The sequence below is a fragment of the Formica exsecta genome, unplaced genomic scaffold (genome assembly GCF_003651465.1).
Source record: "Formica exsecta isolate Colony F162 unplaced genomic scaffold, ASM365146v1 scaffold80, whole genome shotgun sequence".
In the NCBI taxonomy this organism is placed as follows: Eukaryota; Metazoa; Arthropoda; class Insecta; order Hymenoptera; family Formicidae; genus Formica; species Formica exsecta.
The window spans coordinates 1,602,638-1,624,307 of record NW_021853570.1 but is presented as its reverse complement, the minus strand read 5'-3'; the positions used below and the strand labels follow the sequence as shown (position 1 = coordinate 1,624,307).

At 37.0% G+C, this 21,670-nt stretch overlaps 1 protein-coding gene across 1 annotated transcript in view; it reads right to left on the bottom strand.

The window, feature by feature from the left end:
* Nucleotides 1-21,310, bottom strand: part of LOC115244207 (titin homolog) — a 37,321-nt gene extending 16,011 nt beyond the window's left edge. The window contains 13 exon segments of the mRNA XM_029821664.1: nt 1-13,077; nt 13,171-13,443; nt 13,603-13,939; nt 14,013-14,149; nt 14,318-14,515; nt 14,578-14,760; nt 14,837-15,049; nt 15,132-15,276; nt 15,364-15,614; nt 15,694-15,874; nt 16,556-16,856; nt 19,813-19,954; nt 21,081-21,310. Of these exon segments, the coding sequence (XP_029677524.1) occupies nt 1-13,077; nt 13,171-13,443; nt 13,603-13,939; nt 14,013-14,149; nt 14,318-14,515; nt 14,578-14,760; nt 14,837-15,049; nt 15,132-15,276; nt 15,364-15,614; nt 15,694-15,874; nt 16,556-16,856; nt 19,813-19,954; nt 21,081-21,093 (15,451 nt within the window). The 5' untranslated portion in view covers nt 21,094-21,310.
* Between the last annotated feature and the right edge of the window lie 360 nt (nt 21,311-21,670).

Below are 21,670 nucleotides of genomic sequence, written 5' to 3'. Positions count from 1 at the left end.
CAAATCGTGAAGTATATTCTCGCGAATAATCGACGTCGAAAAACATTGCGGTCGATTTGTCGGGCTTGTATCTGGTTTCCAACATGTTTTTAAGGAAGCGATCGGATTCGTTTTCACGTCTTCTGGACCATTCGCTTTCTCTAATTTGCTCCTTTCTTCTTTCATTATTCCTGTATATCTCTTCCTCCTGTCTTTTTCGTAATTTTTGTCCTTCTTCCCATAATAATCTAGCAGTCTCGTCTCCCCTGATTCTCTTTTCCTCGCTTCTTTTCTGAAACCTCTCCTCGTTTGCTCTAAATATATAATCAGTTTCATCTCTTTTGGATTGCCCCACGGTTTTTTTATTTTCTAAGCGTTCCATTTCCATTCGATGAAGCCTTTTATTATCATTTCTTTTTTGACGATCATATTCCTCTTTACGTTCTTTGTCTAATCTGTATTCATCATTTCTGTTAACTCGCTCCTCTTTTCTCGTACGTAACCAATTTTCATCTTCCCGTGGCCTCCACGGTTTCTGTTCCTCATCTCTTTTTGTTCTTTCTATTTTTTCAAATTGCGATTTTTTCTGTTCTTGTCGTTTTTGGAGTATTGCGTCATCTTTTTGTGTTTCCTGATATTTATCCACTTTTAAACATAAATCTTTATCCTCTCTCGATTGTAATTTCTGAATTTCTTGGTTCGATTTTTCTTCTTGTTTTTGTTTTATACGTGTCTTTTCTCCTAGTTCTTGATCCTTTTTTGCGTCTTTATATTTTTGTTTGCTCTTATCTTCATCATTTTCTTTCTTTATGTATTCATTTTGTGTTTGCTGTACCACTTGGTCTATTTTAACAATCTCCTCCTTTTCTTTTTCTATTTGTTCTTCTCTTTTCTTTTCTATTTTTTTATCTTCCTGCTTATCCTTCTCTTGTGTTATTTTTTTCTTATCCTCTTGCATATCTTTCTTTGTTTCTGCTTGTTGATTTTCTGCTACCTTTATTTTTTCAGTTTTAGTTGTTTGTTTTTGTTCCTCATCCTCCTTCTTTGATATTTTAACTTTATCCTCTTGTTTTTGTTCCTTTTCTTTCTTTTTCTCTGTAGATTCTTCTGTTTTGTTAGACTTTTCTTTTTTCGTTTCTAATTCTTTCACATCATCTTTTGCTTCTTTGCCTTCTTTCTCTTTTACTTTTTCTGTTATTTCTTTTTCCTTCTGCTCTTGTGTTTTTACTGCTTCTACTTGTTCCTGTTTTTTTCTTATTTCTTGTGCAGACTCATCTTTCTTACTAGATTCCTCCTTTTTCTTTTCCATTTCCTTCGTTTTCTCTTCGTCTTTTGACTTTTCGTCTTTTTCCTTTTTTAATTGTTTCTCTTGTGCCAGCTTTTCTTTCTCCTTTTTCAGTTTCTCAGTCTTTTTGCTTTTTGCTTTTTCGTTTTCTTTCTCTTGCTCTTTCTTATCTTTTTTGAGAGTTTTACTCTCCTCTTGCTTTTTTATTTCTTCGACTTCCATTTTGTTGTCGTGCGTGTCTTTTTCTTTTTTTGCGATTTCAGTTTCTTCTATTTTTATATGTTCCTGCTCTTTTTGCTGTGTTCTATCTGTTTTTTCTTTTTCTTCTTTCTGTACTTTTTCAATTTCATCTTTTTTACTATGTTCTGTTGCATCTTTTACTCTTTCATTTTCTTTTATATCTTTCAGTTCTTTTTCCTTTTCTATTATTTCAGCCTCTTTCTTTTCCTTCGCTTGTACTTTTTTGTTCTCTGTATCTTTGGCTTCTTCTGCTTTATTCGTTTCTGTTTTTTCCACCTTTGTGCTTACATCCTTTTCAGTTTTCTTACTTTTATCTGATTCTTTTCTTTCTTGTACAGTCTCTTGCTCTTTCTTGTGTTCTTCTGCCACTTTATCTTTGGCTTCTTCTGCTTTATTCTTTTCTGTTTTTTCTATCTTTGTGCTTAGATCCTTTTCAGTTTTCTTACTTTTATCTGATTCTTTTCTTTCTTGTACAGTCTCTTGCTCTTCCTTTCGTTCCTCTGCAACTTTATTTTTGGCTTCTTCTGCTTTATTCGTTTCTGTTTTTTCCACTTTTGCGCTTAGATCCTTTTCAGTTTTCTTACTTTCATCTGATTCTTTTCTTTCTTGTACAGTCTCTTGCTCTTTCTTGTGTTCCTCTGCCACTTTATCTTTGGTTTCTTCTACTTTATTCGTTTCTGTTTTTTCCAATTTTGCGCTTAGATCCTTTTCAGTTTTCTTACTTTCATCTAATTCTTTTCTTTCTTGTACAGTCTCTTGCTCTTTCTTGTGTTCCTCTGCCACTTTATCTTTGATGTCTTCTGCTTTATTCTTTTCTGTTTTTTCTACCTTTGTGCTTAGATCCTTTTCAGTTTTCTTACTTTTATCTGATTCTTTTCTTTCTTGTACAGTCTCTTGCTCTTTCTTGTGTTCCTCTGCCACTTTATCTTTGATGTCTTCTGCTTTATTCTTTTCTGTTTTTTCTATCTTTGTGCTTAGATCCTTTTCAGTTTTCTTACTTTTATCTGATTCTTTTCTTTCTTGTACAGTCTCTTGCTCTTCCTTTCGTTCCTCTGCCACTTTATTTTTGGTTTCTTCTGCTTTATCCTTTTCTGTTTTTTCTACCTTTGTGCTTAGATTCTTTTCAGTTTTTTTACTTTTATCTGATTCCTTTCTTTCTTGTACAGTCTCTTGCTCTTTTTTTTGTTCCTCTGCCACTTTATTTATTTTCTCACGATTTTCTTTGTTTTGTTCATTATTTTCGCTTTTTATTTCTCCAGTTTCTGTGATTTTTTTAAACTCTTCGATTTCGTTTTTTATGCTTTCTGTCACATTCATTTCCTTTTGCTGCTTTTCGATTTGTTTTATTTCTCCAGCTTCTTCTTTCTTTAAACTTTCGGTTTCTTGTGTTGTCTTACGTTCTTTTTTATCTTTCTTAATCTTTTTATCTTTTATACTTGTTTCATTTTGCTCTGCTTCTTCTCTTACTTGTTCAATTTCTTTGCTTTTCTGTTCTTTATTTATTTTTTCTGTTTCCTCTTTCTTTTGTTCCTCAGTTTCACTTTTTATTTTATCGGTCTCTTTTATATATTCTTGTTGTTTCTCTATCTTTTTATATTCCTCTTCTTTTTCTTTCTTTTTTTCAACTATATCATCTTTTGGCTGTTCTAATTTCTCCTTAATTGATTTTTCTTCTTCTTTTTCCTGTTTCTGTTGTATTTCTAAACTCTTTTTTTCCTCTTTATCTACCGTATCATTAATTACTGTAGAGTCTGCATTGTCTGTCAGCTTAGTTTCTTCTATTTCTACTTTTATTGTTTTCTTTACTTCATCGTCTTTTTCAATACTTGTTTCAATTTTAGATTTTTCTATTTCTTTTTTTGCAGATTTCTTTTGAGGTACTTTCTTCTGTTTTTCTATTGTCTGACTCATTTCTCCTACCAAAAACTGATCACATATAATATTTATGACAGATTGCAATTTGCAGATCGGTTTCTCAAGAATTTTTAATCCTTCTAATATTGTTTGTGTATGCCATAAAGTTTTCGCCTCTTCCATTGACTCTTGCAATTCATGAAGGCACGGTATTAAATTTTTCGAGAGGATACCGAAATTTGTATGCTGCGGATCCGCCAACGGTTTATCGGCTGACTGCTGTTGTATTATAGCTACTGATTTCTCGAGATTTTGCAAGGCATTGATCATCAATTCGGTACTCGGTTTCTCTTGTATTTGTGCGATACACTGTTTAATATTCTGTAAAAGTTTCGTCAATATTCCGAGTGCTTCGCATTCGATACAAATCTCGATGACAGACATCTGTTGTTCCTCTAATTTGTGTCCGATAGATTCAACAGACGTGTTAATATTCAAAATAGTATTCATTATTTTTGTCGATAATTCCAAGAGCTTTTTATTTTGTTGTATAGATATAACTGCTTCGAGCGCATCTTGCAAGAGTTCCAAGGGTCTTTTTAAATCCTTTAGATAAATGCTTGGGGATTCTTTTACGGTCACAATGGAATATTTTAGCTCGTTTAATGGTACATTAAGAGCGGTGGATATAGTAGTATCTGTTTCTATGGTATTTGATGATTCGGACATTGGTTTATCGACAATTTCTCTCTTAACGAATGAAATGCATTTCTCAAGATTAAAAAGAGAATTGATAATAGCGTCAATATTGGTTTCCTCATCAATAGCATTTAAATTATATTTGTTTGTCAATAACATCAAACTCTCTTGTACATTAGTAAGTGATTTTGCCATTGTTTTGAGAACTTCAGTTTCGGTATAGTCATCTTCCATACGCAATATAGCTGTCTTAATATTTTCCATCGGTTTCGATAATTCTTCCACAATAGACCAGTTTGGCGTTGATGTTCTTATTTGTTCTTCCATAATTACAGTTTCAGGTTCCATTATTGTGCATTGTCGAATATCGGCTATCGATCTCTCTATCTCGTGCAGAGGAACCGCTAAACATTCCGTGATCCAATTGTTGCTCGTATCTTCAGGCATCGACTCGACATCCGGCGATATAATTCGTGCTTCTAGAACCGATATAGCGCGCTGGAGGTCGAACAGAGGTTCAGCCAGTGCATCTAATACAATGTCATTCTTCGGTCGATCCATTGATGTTTCAACCAACATCTGATCCTGTATTACGGCGATGGAATGGCGCAGTTCCTCGAGCGGTTCCATCAATGGATGAAGGGCGAATTCATTCTTATCCTCGATTGCGAATGAATGTTCATTTGCACGTTCCATAGTTGTCTGTTCTTGAATAATTACCGCTGTGGCTGCATCCTTCAACTCTAACAAAGGCTGTATCATCGTTTTCAACAGAGAGACATTTTCCCTCTCCGATAAAGAAGACGTCGTATCGCTCGGCGTGACTACTTTGCGCTCTTCAACGACCAGTGCAAGGCATTCTCGTAATTCGGTTAAAGGCTTTGCTAATGTCTTCAACGCGGATGCTTCATCTTCCGATATCGATATCGCGATCTCGACAGGAGATTCGATCGCGCCCTGATCGATCACCATCGGACGCGTGACTTTTGAAAGAGATTGTTCGTCGATTACATCTGCCCATGTATTCAAAGACGAAGCGTCTTCGGAAAAGGTGTCTGCCACAGGCTCCATGATTATCTGTTGATGATTGCACATTGCTATACATTCCGATAGATTGTGGAGAGTTTCGGCGAACGTTTCCAATGCCGAGACATTGTGTTGCTGTGCCAGTTCGTTTAAAGGATCAGGCGCAACTGCGGCTACTTGCTGAATAGAGGCAACGGAGGCTCTTAGATCCACTAGAGGCTGCGCGATCGATTTCAGTAAAGCGTCAGTTTCTGTTTCCGAGATAATTTGGCTGCCTGCCTCTAATATCACGTGCTCTTGAACAGTGGCAATGCACTTTTGCACCTCCTCGAGGATAGGCTGTAAGGCAAGTTTTTCTAAGCTCATGGAAGATGATTCGGCTTTTAGATCCTGTCCATCATGTTCGATCACATGCTCCTTGCGCACCGTTGCGATAAAAGATTTTTCAAGTTGTTGCAAGGGACCAACTAGACTGCTCAACACGGTAACCGGTTTTTTTGTCTCCGTAATATCCAAGATTTCAGATTCTTGCATTTTAGTTTCTTCAATGGTTAAAATTTGCTCTTGTAAAATTCGTAGAGGCTCGATAATACTTTCGAGGGGTTGCGTATCCGTTTTGACCGATTGTTTTAATTCTGCATTTGTCGCGAAGACTTCGATGACTCTCGGCCGTTCGACGACGACGGAGCAACATTTTTTAAATTCCTCGATAGATTTTGCGAATGCTTGCAACGCGGACGCATTTTCAATCTCTACGATTTGTTGGCCAGCGTTTTCTATCGCATTTAATTGTTGCAGGACCACTGTCGACGTTCTCAAATTACCGAGTGATTTTGCAAAATCTTTTAATATTGTCAAATCATCTGTATTCGCCTCCGCGAGTAAATCTTGAACGATCGTAGTTTGATCTTGAATCACCGCAAGAGATTTACTCAAATTGTCCAATATCGGCTTGATTGGCAATCGTTGCAAAGATTGGGCGATCTCCTGATGAGATGCAATTAAGAAAGATTGCTGTAACTCTTGCAACGGTTGCACTATACATTCTAAAGCAACAAGTTTTATTGACTCTTTTGTTTCCAATGTTTGAGACACTTGATCTTCGAGTTTCAATATTGCACTTTGTAGCCCTTCGATTGGAATAGTTATCGCTTTTAACAGAGAAATTTCTCGCATTTCTTGTTGCATTACATTTTGCTTAGCTATAGCTAGTTGATTCACTGTTTCTTCCACCGATTTCGCAAATGTTAGTAAAGTCGATAATTTTTCAGTTTCAGCAACTTCATCGAAGCGATCGGCAATTTCTTCGATGATTGTTAATGGCGTTTTCAGATTTTCGAAAGCTTCGTTTAAAGTTTTTACTGTAAGACTATCTTCGTTAGAGACTGCTTGCTGCTGGACTACAACAATTGAGTTTCTTAGCTCTTCTAGTACGGGCTTTAAATCCGCACTTGCCAATGAAACTTGATTTCCGCTAAGATCTTCCGTAACTTTCTCCTGCGCCACTGTAATCTGTTGTATATCTGTGATTAATAATTGTTCTAATTTTTCCAAAGGATTTATCACCGTATTTAATTGAACAATCTCTCTTTCCTGTTCTGGTATTTCTAGCAACTCAGCTTTATGACTCTTTAATTCTTCGATTTGAGAGAGTGTTTCACGTAGAATATGAATCGGATCAACAATCTTATGTAAAATTTCTGGCTCAAGCTCTTGATCTTTTTGTTTAACAATTTGCAATGGTGGTACAGATTCTGCTTCTATTTTTATCTCATTAGTAATAGACATAAATCTTTCTCCAAATTGCTCCACTGATTTCGCAAGAGTTTGTAAAATTGTGATCTGTTCAACGCTCGATAACTCCGCTTTTTCCTGAATCAATTGACTAGTTATTGGATCGGATTGGATGCACGCGATTGACATTTTTAAATCTTCTAATGGTTTTTCGATGGCTTGCATTAAACGCATTTTAGACGTTTTGCTTGAATTGGCTTCGGCTACAGTATTAAGTTGTACTTGCTCTTGAATTGTAGCGATTGATTTTTGTAGTTCTTGCAAAACGCATGTGATAGATAACTTTTCTAACGGCACTGTGTCTTGCTTTATTTCCTCAGTAACTTCGGACGGTAATGCAACTTTTAGAGTTAACAACGGTTCTATCAGAGTCGAAAATGCTATCGTTTTCTTGTCAGATGATTCTAAAATTCCTATTTCTCCGATTTCGTCGAATGATTTATGCAATACTTGAAGAGGAGAAATAATTGCTTGCAAAGTTTCAGCTTTTATTTGTTTTTCCTGCATTTCATATTTTTCAGATACTTGAGTTAATTCTATTTTTTGCTGACTAATCGCTCCTAAATTTTGCTCTTTGACTTCTTCCAAGGATTCTGTTACAGACTTTATCACTTCTTTCTTCTCAGTAAGTATTTCTCCGATTTGGCTAGATGCTGGTGCGGATGTCAATTCTTGTTGCGGTATTTCTACTGTATCTTGTGCCATTGAATCGTCTGCCTTTTTAACGAGTGTTTCATTTAATTGTGTTTCTACTTCCATCAATTGTAAATTGTCGATGCTTTTTGATTCGATCGAATCGGCGGAAGGCGAACTAGATTCGTAAAGCGAAGTTTTGTCGCATTTTACCTGATCCTGAGAATCCATAATAGCTTCTATCAGTTCTTCGAGAGGTCGCGCAGTCGTTTCTTCAATATTATTTGCTTCCTCTTTTATTTTCAATTTTTCTGTTTCTTTCTCGTCAGCAATTCTAACAGATTTTAATATCTGGATCTCATTTATAGATTTAACAGTGTCTTTAATGCACGGCATTAATTCTTTTGCAATTATCGATAACGATTCTCTGTCGACGTATTTGTCTCCATCAAACGTCTGACATATAGATGCCAATATATTTTCAAGAGCATCTAAGGGCTCGGCAATAGATTGTAAAGACGTCATAATGTTCTCCTTTAATTCTGGTCTCACTCCTGCGTCAGTCAAAGAAATAACCGTACCGATAGCTCGCTCAAAATCAGTCAGGATATCTTCCATACGAGAAAATTTATTATCTACTAGTATAATGGACGAGGAAGACAATGCCGTCTTAATAGAAATATTTGTAGCTTGTAAATCGTAAAGAATTTGTACCAATGCTGTTAGCTCTTGTATTTTTCGCTTGTTCTCCTCGGATTTTGAAGTCAGCGATTCTTGCGTAGCGGATTTCACGAAATTGATCAGTTCTCTCAACGGCTGTGCCAGGCTATTTATCGCAGAGTTGAACTTTGACATCTGATTTATCAAGTCTTCTCGTTTTTCATTTTCTTCCCGATTCTCCTCATATTTTGTATCCGCTAGATTATCTTCCGTTTGTTCAATATGGATCACCGCTTCTAGATTTTCTATAACCGGTGTTTGTGTTATTTTAGGTGTATCTTCAATCTTCGATTGAGCAACCTCTTGAACTGCCGATGGTATTTCCGTGATCATTATTACGCTCTCAATTTCCTCTTGCGATATTTCTATAATTTCATCAGTGACACTTTCTACTTTTGTGATGACTTTGCTCTCTTTCTGTTCGATTATCTTCTCTATTGTCATTATGGAATCTTTCACGTGATTTAAGACATCCGTAACGGCACAAAAGGTTTCTACGATAGGCGCTCCTATAGAAGCGCCTCTTTGTATAAGTTCCGCTTTATGCGCCGACAAAGAAGAATTTAGTTCTGAGATCGAATCGGCTAGTTCTTGAAACTGAATTATTAAATTATGTGAAATCGCCGACGGTATTTTTTCTTTAAGAATATTTAACGCCGATAGAAGTTGATTAGTCGGATAAAGAAAGCCTTCTACAATTGCCTCTTCGTCAATTGATTCACTATCAATCTGAATAAATTGCATTTGCGTGAAGGAGATTTGTTTCTGCAATGCCTCCAAGCATTTGGATAATATTCCATATGTATCTCTGTCAGCGTGTTCTTCCACAGTTATTATAGCATTTGCTAAGCGATTCAACGTTCCAGTAAGTCGATGCTGAAGAGAAATCTTGACACTACTAGATCGGCGCGAATAATCAGTCTTGCCGATTTGCTTCTGTACTTGCAGAATCGCGGAATTAAGCGACATCAAAGATTCATCGAATAGAGAGGCTTCTTCCATATTCGCGATTGCTTCGACAGTATGACAAACTTTTTTCCGCAAATCATCCACCGCTCGCAGGATAACGTTTCTTCTTTCGTCTAATAAACTGGCTTCGGGAACCAAACTTCGTCGAATGCTCTGTATCATTGAAAGGCAGGTATGAAATTCTATCAAAGGTTCGAGAAGATTTCGTAATTCGTTAATTATTGGCTCTCGTCGATTTAGCGTATCTACTTCTTGGATAGCGGTCTTGATATTTTTTAAAAGAGCGGCAATTGGCTTTCCCAAAATATTCGCGACATCCGTCTCGAGGGTTTCTTCCGCAGCTTTTTCCAGATCGTTCATACGCTCTACAATGCTATCTAGAGGCTTCGAGATATCTCGGAGACATTCCAAAATTTTTTGTTTTGATGATATTTCTTGAATTCGAGTGGGAATTTCTGCTTTAATGTCTTTTAAAACGCATACAAGAAATTCAAACTCTTTCTCCGTGTCTTCATTTTTATCGACAAAATCAATTGCTTGTTTTATCACGTTATTTTCTATCACATTCAACAGTGGCGTTAATTGATTCAATATCATAAGTTCCGAGACATCATGTTTGCATGGTCTGGAAAGCAGTTCTTGTATATTTGTTAGCGGTTGTGTTAAATTAGTTAACACTAGAATTGTTTGATTAACTTTTTCTTCAGATGATCCAATTTCTTTATCGTAAACGGTGGTTATCATGCGTATTGTAGAGATGGTCCTTCTCAATTCTTCGAGAAAATTGGCTAATTTTGATTGGGGAATCGTAGCGATTCGCGTTGCCGATTCCTCGAAATCTTCTAAAATACTAGTAATCTCTAATTGAAGCTTCTCCAAGGTTTCCGACAAGACTGTAATTAATTTGCCCGCATTCTCCTCTCTTTTTTGCTTGTCAGCCTTTACAGCCTGTAGAGCGACATCGTCAACTATTTTGACAGTATCTTCTATTACAAGTTGTTCAATAGGCAATGTAGTGGATCCGGTTTCAAATGGTGTAGACGCGATTTCTGTAAGAGTGCCTGGAATTGTTTCTCGGGAAGAAACTGTAATAGCTTCTTCTTCCTCTTCCACATTGAATGTTTTGACAGATTGTCCAAGTTCTTGCTGGTGGAGAGCATCTTCGATCGAAAGCGGTATTTGATTTTCAATTTGTTCGACGATATCTACTATCGATTTTAAACGCTCTTCTTCCGCATGTTCATGAAGAATGTCCGTGATAATATGCAAAAGATGTTTCATAGGCTGACCTAAGTTCTCTAAAGTCAAGAGATCTTCCGGCCTGTGATATATAGAAATAGCATTTTTAAGTTTTATTAATGGTTCTCGAAGATCAATCAATGCTTCTATCAAACTTTCATCATTTGGTGGTTCAGAATATGACGTTTGAATGGCAATTTGAGTGACGTCTCTCTTCAATTCCTCGATCGTTAAGCTTAGAGTAGATTCTATTTCGTCCTTTGTACTGTCTTCAGACGTGGATAACCATTGTTTAATAGGTTCTAAAGAACGGCTGATTTGATTAGCGAGAATGCATTTTGAATCGCTTTTCTTTTCCGTATTTTCTCTTCGAGCATTTTCCTCTTGAGATTTTTTCTTTGATATTTCTTTTGCTACAAGAATTACATCTTTCTCTATTTCTTCCAATAATTTTATCATAGGCACTATTAACTCGACCGAAGAACCGCTTTCCGTTATGCTGTGAATTATCTCTTTCAATTTATTGATGGGATTTATCAAATTAATTAGAATTTGCTCCTCTTCTGGTTCATGTTTTTCCGTTAATAAATTTTTTTGCAGATTTAACAACGGATCAGTTAATTCATTAATCTCTTGAATTATATTATTATCGATTGGATTGTATAAATTGGCTATTGTAATCGCCGAAGAACCAATTGTCTGACGTAACGCTTCAATACATGTAATTAAATGATATGAGCTTGCAGATTTTTCTTGCTTTTCTAAAACCGATGATAAAGCGAAATGCACGCTGCTTAAACTTTGATCAATGTTTAGGTTTTTTAGCACGTGTTTCTGTACAGCTTCCATCTCTAACAATTGTTCCATCAATTTTGATATTTGCTTATTAGTATCTTCCAATATCTGAAGAATTATTTTTACTCGCGCAATTGTTTCAGGATTTTTGGAATTCTTTAGTATTGTTACAATGACATTTTTCAATTTTTCAATGGCAAAGATAATTTTTTTCAGTAACGTAATTTCCCAAAAAATATGTTCCTCTGACGCTAAAACTACTTGAAGATCTAACAAGGGTTCTCTAAATTCCATTAAACTGTTTAATGTCTCATTTTCTTTCAACGTCATTGCAGTATGTGCTGTGTGGGATACGCACTCTCTTAACTCTACTAAACACGCCGCGAGTCTCGATCCCGTTAAAACCTGCTGCGGAGCAGCAGTTCCGTTCATAGCGAGTTTTGAACATTCCATGTAATCTAAAATCGCATTAAACGCCGACTGGATATCGATTAGTATATCTAGAATTTCCTCGGGTATTTTTCGAGTTTCGTCAGCAATTGATTTTATCGAGGACAATCCTTCCGTTTCAATAGGAATGTTACAAATGCGCTTGTTGATTTTTCTTAAAATCGTCAGCGTAGGCTGTAAAGATGACAATCCGAGATTTTCGACGATGTATGACAACTGAAGGATCGATGGTTCGAGAAAATTGCGTATAATTTCTATGTCCTCCGCTGACGTAATTTTATCAATAGCCTGCAGCAATGCATGCAGAGGTTCTTCGAGATCGATTAAAGTTTCGATTTCCATGTTCTTTTCTTTTGAAATTTCCAATGTTTGATATACATCGTTGACTCGCTCGCGAATACTGGAAAATCGTGGTACTAAAGTATCGGGAACTTTTTCATACGTTTCCAAAGCTTTGCGCAGGACCATTCTTGATTCTAAAAGAATATCTTTTTTCAGTTTTCGAGTCTCTTCCAAAGTATGTACGTTAATAGCTTCCGTCACGCTTGTTAAATTATCTAACAGTCTTTCTTCAGAAAATGATTTCTTTATCGTCTCTTTTGTATCGATTCCATTTCCGATATCCATTCCTGTTTCGTCAACCGATTCTATAGATTGATACGGTTCTATTTTCACATCGGCTCTATCTTCTGATTTACTTCTTCTACCCTTGTAATCACTATGGTCGGAATACTCCTCGGAATTACTCTTGTCTTTTTTCTTTTTTTTGTTTTTACGCTGTTTCTTTTTCGGAACACCAGTCATGGAATCGAAGGAGGAATCACCACCGATTCCATCGTCCAAACTGGAGCCGGTTGATCTTTCAGCGCTCAAACTACGTTTTCTAGCATCTGTTATATCATGTTCCGCTGTGATATGTTTTTGAATGAGACTTTCTGTGATGGAGAGATGCGCAGATGATAAAGCGTCCGCGAAAGTGTCGCTATCGTCTTGCTTGAAGGATGAGAGCGGAGACAATGGCGGCTCGTCCTTTTGAGCGCTATGGAAGCTCTCGGATTCGATTCGTTGGCTCTTCTCGCTTTTCGATGACGATATACTCGTTGATTTTTTCCGAGGTGGCTTACTAGGAACTTTCTCATCATCATCCCCGTTGTATCGAGCTGATCTCTTTAAAGAACCTCGGGAATCGCGTTCAGGCGACGAGAGGACGTGCGTCACATCATCCATGATAGAAACATCCTCGAAATCGGCTTCTGTCCGTAAATCATCGCCTTCTTCGGCGCTAACAAAGTAATCAGGCGACACGTCGATTACTACGGCCTCCATCAGCAAATTACCGGACGTAGATGTTTCTTTGACAAATCTCATTGGCGGTAGTTCGATCACATTGTGTTCTACACAAGAACGCATTATTTTTTAGCATATAATTATAACAATATTATTACATTATTATGTATAATCAATATAAAAGTTAAATAAATTCTTACCTGTTACATGTTCAGACAACTGATCGGCATACATTTCAACAATCTGTAGCGCCTCTTCCTCGGTGAGATCGGGTGTTTCGTATAGACTGACCGACACTTCTTTGCCATCAAAACTAAAGGACACTTCGCCACGGTCATCCAAAGTGACAGAATGATCTGTCTGCGGTGTATCATACAACTGAGAAGTTCGTTCCTCATGTATTGTTGACAACGATAGATTCCTTGCCAGTTCGTGGCCGTTTGGCGACTGAATCTCCTTGGTTTGTTTTTTATCTGCGACATTGCAAATCAAATTTTGTTTCTGTTTAAAATGTTCACAGCTTTACAACGCGTAACAATTACACGGTCGCAAAAAACATTACTTTTTTTTTAATTTTCTTAGAAATTACATGAGAATTATATAGTTAAAAATTATTACGTGCAAAAATTTACCTTCAAATCCTAATAAAGATGCGGAACTACTGACTGTTCCCATGCAATTGATAGCTTCGCAAGTATAAGTTCCTAAACAGCAGGTGCCGTCTTGCCCGGAGATAATTCGGTGTATGTCGCCGGGTTTGAGTTCGACGTTGTCTTTGTACCATTTTAAAACCGGCTGCGGGACGCCGATAACTTTGCATTCTAAATTTACCGCGCCTTCTTCTGACAGAATCGCGCGCAGACTCTCGAGAAATTTCGGTTTTTTGTAATGTTTGGGAATGATTAACTTCAAGAAACAGGAGGTGACGCTATGACCAAAATCATTTGCCGCTACGCACTTCCACTCGGCCTAGAAGAAAAATCACTCATAAACGTTTCTTACATTACGGCAAACGATAATTATGTACTTCGCGAATACTCACTTGATCGATAAATTCGAGTTTTCGCACTTCGAGATGGCATGTGCCAAGATTCTCCTTCGCCGCGTGATATTTGTCGGATTCCTCCACTAATGCATCGTCTCTATACCAAGAAAGACTCGGTTCCGGTGCAATACTTACTAAAAAAAAAAAAAAAAAAGCAACATCAATGCGATTTAAGTCTGCGCGTGATAGGAAAGCAATTGTGTGTTCATTTAATTAATTAATTAAATTTATTTAATAAATTTACTGCCTTTTATCTCCTTCGTATGATTTATTTATTTAAAAAAATAGGCAAATATAAGTACCTTGTACTGTAAAGCGAAAATCTTCGTTTATCTTCGCCTCGCAACTTCTGAGACCTTTTACAAACTTTGGCGGCTGATTAGTGCTTAAAAGCTGAAAACGTTCTTCCTCGTTTAATTGATTCTGGATGTCTTCGATAGTTAATTCAGCTGTACTCTTGGCCTCGCCCATGCAATTTCTCGCGATACAGCAATACGAACCTGAACATTATCGGGAGAATGTGTAAATACATATGAAAGACAGGAAGGAGAGTATGACCTACCTAATGAATTAGTCCCGGTTAATTGATAGACGTCTCCTGGCTTAAGTTCCTGACCGTCTTTAAACCATCTTAGCAACGGCGTCGGAAAACCTACGACTTTGCATTCGAACGAGACAAGACCTTCTTCCGTCAAGACTGCTTTCAGATTCTCCATGAAACGCGGTTTTCTATAGTTTCTTGGAACTTTTAAAAAATGAAACAGACGTTGATACGACGATTATGGTTACTTCAACTAGCTATTTATTTTTACAATACGTACTAGACATGGCTACGTAGCAGCTCGTGAATTGCTTCATATTTTCCTCGCTGGTAGCGACGCACTTCCATTCACCCTCGTCCATGGCCTCTACTTGTTTCACTTCCATTGAATATCCACCGATGCCGTCTTCTATTATGTGATATCTTTCGTCGGGTTCGACACGACCTCCTTTGTTGTACCAGGCGATTACCTTCGGCCAGGGTGGTACTTGAACTGTGTTAACGAATACGTTTTATATAGAGATAAAATAAATAACTAATAAAAAATTAAAAAAATTGTATTAATTATAATCTACCTCGGCAGGACAGCACGAGAGTGTCTCCGATTCGGCAACATTCATCTTGGAGTATCTGTTTAAATACCGGAAGTGGCCCGGACGGTGCCAAAGCATCCGCTGGTTTCAGCGAACCTTCTCGGCTTCCTTTTCCGGCTACGTGAACCTGGAATGGAACAACAACATGTTTGACGGTAAAAGCAAAACCGTTACAATTAAATTATTTAAATAAATTAATGGCGAGCGCATTTACCTTTGAAGAAGAATAGGTTGTTCCCATACAATTATTTGCTTCGCAGGTATAAACACCAAGGGAAGTCGGGTCATCGGGATTGGCGGTCAAAGCGAAAACGTCGCCGGCTTTAATTTCCTTGCTGTCTTTAAACCACCTTAGTACTGGCGTGGGCACACCGATTACTTTGCATTCCAATGACACCGTACCCGTCTCAGTGAGCAACGCGCGAAGTTCTTCGACAAATTCTGGCCTTTTGTAAGCCTTGGGAACTAAAGTTTAATCGAATCTGCGATTAATCAAGGCGTGTTGAGTGTTAAGATATCAATTAAACACCGAGTGCAAGATTACCGATAACAGTTAGAGTAGATGTGCACGAGGATCTCCCGCTACGATTCTCCGCCATGCAGGTCCAGCATCCTTGATCCTCGACCGTGACGGGAGCAACGTCGACGCAATGAAAATTCCCTTCGTGAACGAGGGAGAATCTGAGTCCCTCATGAATAGGTGAGTCATCTTTATACCAAGATATCTGAAATTAATAAATTTAATTTAATCATTGTAAGAATGTCGTTTGATCAGTCTCTTGATATTAATTTATTTTAATACGCGTACGTTAACTATTTGCTGTAACAAAATGCTATAATACAAACGCTATAAACGCTGTTAAGCTATTTCGCGTATGGCGGAAGAGACATGCGAAGGAATATCGGAATATATAGTCCCTGGCACATAGTATGCGGGCATGCGTAATAATAGTATTAATACGACGCACAAGAAGACGCGTAACCAGTTTCCTTTACTCTTCACCGTCTTTCGCCGTAAGTTCAGGTCATGGACCTCCCAGTGCCCGTCTTAGTTCGCCTTTCCCGTTTCGTCTGGTACTGGGATAGAAGAAGGAAGAGAAATGCTTGACAATAAGTCACCGCTGGGACCATCAGTTCCATCTTCCGGGTTGATCGCGATAGTTGGCACAATATATTATCTGCCTATCTTAGGTCAGGACGTCTCTTACGTCATGTTACAAACATGGCTATGGTGCCAAATGGTAAATTATTTTCTTGGCTCATTAAAATGTACACACAAACTCTTTGTCTAATCAAACTAATATTCACAAAGAAAACTGTAATCGCAGTGCAATATATGCGCGATTAATTTATTCTTTTTTTTAGTACTTATCGCTGTGTATTTATCGTTATATATGAAATCGTACCTTCGGAGTGGTTGAACTTCGAATCTCTATCAGAAATCTGGTTCGAGTGCCGACTTTAACCGCAAGATCGCTCAATCTTCTCAAGAAGATTGGGGGATCACCCTCTTCGTAACTTGCTTCGCTGACACTTAGGTGAATTTTCTTTACAGCTCCTTTATCGTTTTCTTGTCCAAGTCTTGTTGCTACGAGAGAATAGTAACCCGTATCGTTTTTACGCGATTGCTTCAAGGCCAATTGCACGACATTGCCTCGCATCGACAATCGATATCGATCCGATGAAATTGGCAATCCGTCTCGTATTCTGTAAATTTGGTAAATCAAACAATATTTAGTTCAAACAAAAATAAGGAGAACGGAGAACCTCGTGCAATTCTTTGTCAGTAGTAGAGGGATATGCGATAATTTTATAATTTATCAGATGTCAATAGATCGGCCCGGAAAAGTAAATTGTTGCAAAATTATTTAAATATAATAAATTTATTATTCATCAATCTAATTTATGAAGCACATTCATTACGCTGCCTTTCGGGACATATGATTAATGTCCAACCAGATAGATCGTTGCTTTTGCTGAATCTATCATTTCTTTATTAATATTTTTGATCCGCACGATTCGGATTGTCTTGAAATTAATTAAGATCAAATTTTACGATTTGCGCTTAATTTTATTTAATTCGATTTAAGTAAAGTTATACTTTTTTATGTATATATTAAGAGTAAATAAATATATATATATATATAATAACTTTTTAATTAATCTCTCGCGTAATATGTACCAAAATTAAATGCAGCAAATTAAATGTTAGAATGAATGAAACAAAAGAAAGATTATTATACTTTTACTATGTGTCGCTGCGATGACAATCTGTTATTTTGTTGTGTTCTTTATATGCGTTCTTACGTCTACGTAAAAATATGCTACATTGGCCAGGCATATTTCGAGCATACAGAATGATCTAGAGTCTTGGCATTGCTCTACTGCCCTATTTTTATCATCTTTTTCGTCGTGTGACGGGGGCTTGTTTAAAACTAAAAGAAAAAATCTAATAAGCACGATCTATTGATTGTTTCTGACGTAAGACCGGCGAGAATCCATTGACGCGACGCGACGTCACGCCACAATATAATAAATTCTTTTTTTATTTACTTTACGTGTCTTTTAAGCACGTAATATTAAACATGTATTTAATCGCATTTACATGCATTTAACAGATAGTCGATATATGTAAAGTGTTCAAGAACACGAGCGAGTATTATTTAGCATCAGCGTCGTAAAGATATAATTGTTTGTAATCTAATATTAGATCAGGAGCTCTTTTTTTATCGTCCTACCGGTATTCCGATCCATCGGAGGAGGATCCAGTAATGGCGCAATTCTTTTTACCATTAGCGCATTTGCAGCAATCACTTCCCATGATGAATCGACAAGGAGGACTACACCTTCTTGTCAGAACATATCGGCGATGATGTAATTGCCATAAATTGCCCACATTCTTTTACAAACAAACATTTCGGCTCGGTCTATCTTTAAACATTTTTTAATACCATTTAATACCCTTCTCACATTTAAAAATGTTTCAGGAATATCAACAATCACGTGGAGAGACAGCACGTTTCTGCCATATGCTTCAGTTCTTTCAAGATATTCATCTCTGCCGCGCATAATCTCCGATTATGACACACTACAACGACCGCGTGAGCGATAAAATTAGCGAGGTACACACACACACACACACATCGGTCGTTCGACAATTTTGACAGCGCGATGGCGCTCTGCAAACTTGTTTAATTAAGTTTGATGCATCGGTATATGTCTCATATTTATCGAGATTAAATTAAAATGCGTAAAATGGTTTACCTTTTAATCTTACATAATTAAGTTATGATAATATAATGACAACTCGGCTCTTCTGCAATGTCTTTGTTTTTCTTTCGTTCTTTCATGTCATTATCTTTACATGAACTTTTATGTTTTTCAGATGGTTCTTTATCATCAAAGACAGAATCTGCGGTAAAGAAGCGATTCCTCGCTTATATTTTTCATTGATGATTTAGCGTAATTATTTATTTTTTTGAAAGAAAAGTACACAACCGACATGATTGAGCTCAAAATTTGAATTTCGACGAGACGCGTACCGATGCACAAAATAATCGAATGGTTTAACACCCTTTCTTATCTTTCAGCATCAGACTGATAGCGAGACGCCAACGTCAGACTGTCCCCTCCCAATTTTCCACCTCCATCAACGATTTTGTGTATATAGTTTGAAGGAACCGCGTAAGCAACGGACTATCTCATATAGAAACTAGCGAGAGCCAACCGTGGAATATAGTTGGACCGGGCAAAGGCATCGGCGTCTCTTTCGTCTTTTAGCGGAAATTTCGAGCGCGGTCGGAATTAGCTTACATAGAGTTACGTCCTTGCGCGAGGAGAGACTAAGAATTCAAGATTTTCGTAATTTATTTATATTATTATGGTGACGTTGATGGCAAACCATCTATCGCGACGATTAAAATATCTCGAAGAAAGAAATTTAACGATTGTATGCAATTACATTATACAGGTACATGATTTTTTATGTCATGCGCAAAGTGCAATATAATTCGATAAATATAATATAGATAATATTTCGAGATGCATTTATTTCCACGATTTGTTAATCTACCGATCGTGGAGTTTATGAGACTTTTTTTTTTAAATTAATGATAGTTATGCGTTATTAATATTTACCTAATATAGTTGATCTTATTCAAGATACATAGGTAGATGAAATCATATTCGCGAAATAGGTTCCTATATGATTCAGACTGGAACGTACTGCGTCTTTTAAATCAAGCATTATTTATTATCAGTCTGATGACTGATATTTCAAGTAAACTATTATATTATGTTACAATCATATCTCGCTTGTCTTTACTGGCAAATAGTTACTGACGAAACTGAATGTCGAACGTACAAATGTGTTGTTCACGTTCTCCGCATTGCTGGAATGACGATCCATGCACGAATATTGAGGGAAATTATACGCGGCAAGTATAATTCAGTTCTCCGAAATTAAGTGCGCGACAGCTTAAAATAACTCGCGTTTGATCCTTGGCACGTCCCAAGGTCCTATATAAAATTAAGGCCAGTGTATGAGAATGAACGATAACACGAAAATTGATTATTGTTAAAATGTCGCAATACGAGAGCAACAGGTATATATGCGAAGCTGTTTACGCTTTATTCGATAGAGTAGCGTTTGTGTTACACTTACAAATCGAATTGTAAGTCATCGTAACTTTCGGATGAAACCAATTTCAGTTCGACGATGATGTCCTCGCCTATGCGTCCTTGAGATGACACGATCTGATCTTCTTCGATCCATTCTGGCGGTCCTTTATTCCTCGACGTAAGATCTGTATAAGCATTTTATATATTGTTCGTTGCAAATTAATTATACTCTTACATTTCTATGATATTAAAAAAAATTAATTATTAACTTTAATATCAAAGATTTTGGTCATATTAAAAAAAAAAAAGAAATAGTTTATCAATACCCGATAATGAGAGGAAATTTATTGTTGAAAAGCTATCTGCTATTTCGAGATTCACGTGCTTTGCAAAATGGCTACAGGAATGGCGGTATAGTAGAGGTACATATGCAAAATAGTAGCATAAATATAGATGACTATATTTCAGTAAAGTGTGGTAAAGCGGAACCACTTAAGAAAATAAAACGTAGCCGATCTATAAATCTTTACGATCGTATCTATCTTCCGAAAGAAGTCGCTGCTACTTCTAAATTTTACGATGCAAAGTACGCTCGGAATTTCGATCAGATGCACCTACGCATGTCCAGATTGCACCATTAACATAAATAAATATTTTCACGTTTGCTTAACAAAAATTTTTTGGCAAACAACACCGTCGATATTTATATTGAATCAAAACACTATGATTCGGCAAAGAGATCAATTATGATCTCGTTAAATGTATTTTAAACCGTGTAACCGCGATTGTGCGTTTTACATCAGTCGTAAAATACCGCGAGATATATGTAAGCTAAATATAAGACAAATTGACCAGCTATCAGAGATAAAATTTGGGAGAAAAGTAAGAGAAAAAAATCTTCGTCATTTTTAATAAGTTTTATACACTATCACTATACGATTCTGAAATCTTTCTACATTAATTTTTTTTGTTAATGAATTCTTCCAGACCAAGTCGTTGATTATAGTTTGTATTCTAGCTTGAGCCTATACATTGATAGTGACAAAGATTTCGACAAAGTTGTACATTTCTATCGCAATATTTATTTATATACTGCGTAATTGCAATTTGTAACAAGCTATCTTTTTTCACTGGCAGGCACGACTAAATATATAAAAATAAGACGCACACACAAAACATAAAAATTTCGCACTTTTTTCCCAAGTTTCTCCGTCAAGTGTATCGTCTTCGATGAACCGGCGGTTCATCACGGCTCGCTGATGCCGGCTAATACCGGCGAATGCGCTACGACAATTAAACTGCGAATCTTACCTGTTAAGGTCATCTCGTCTCAAACGTTACGTACAACGGTCTTTCCGCGCATTGACATTACTCGCGAAGGGCCGACGTACGTACGCGTGTACTACTCAGGAAGACCTGCACCGTTCACCACTACCACCGGCCAGCTTGTTCCTGTCTTGACCCTATATTGATACAGCACACCCTAAGCCACGAGACGTCTGACGGCAGGAGGCCCTGCTCCGTTCTAAAATCGTCCCGACGCCGCGCTCTCGGCTTCGTCGTTTTAACGAAAGAAGCACATGCGCCGTTCGGGATCTACGTACCCTCGTTTTTCCACTCTTTGTCTCTCTTTCGCTGATGTAACTGCGGCGTTCCTATTTTCCACTTTTCCTTTTGCTTTCGACGCGCGAAACTGAAACTTATTTTGCAGACATCTCACAAAAATGCATATTTTTGAGTCGCGGAATTAGGTGAATTAAGTAAGTACGCAGAATTTTCAGAAAATATACAAAAAAAGAAAATTATTATTCATAATACGGAAATTTAGCACGACAGACATTTAAGATTCGCATTTCATATCAAATGAATGCAGTAAATAAAATTTTTTCGAAAGTTTAAAT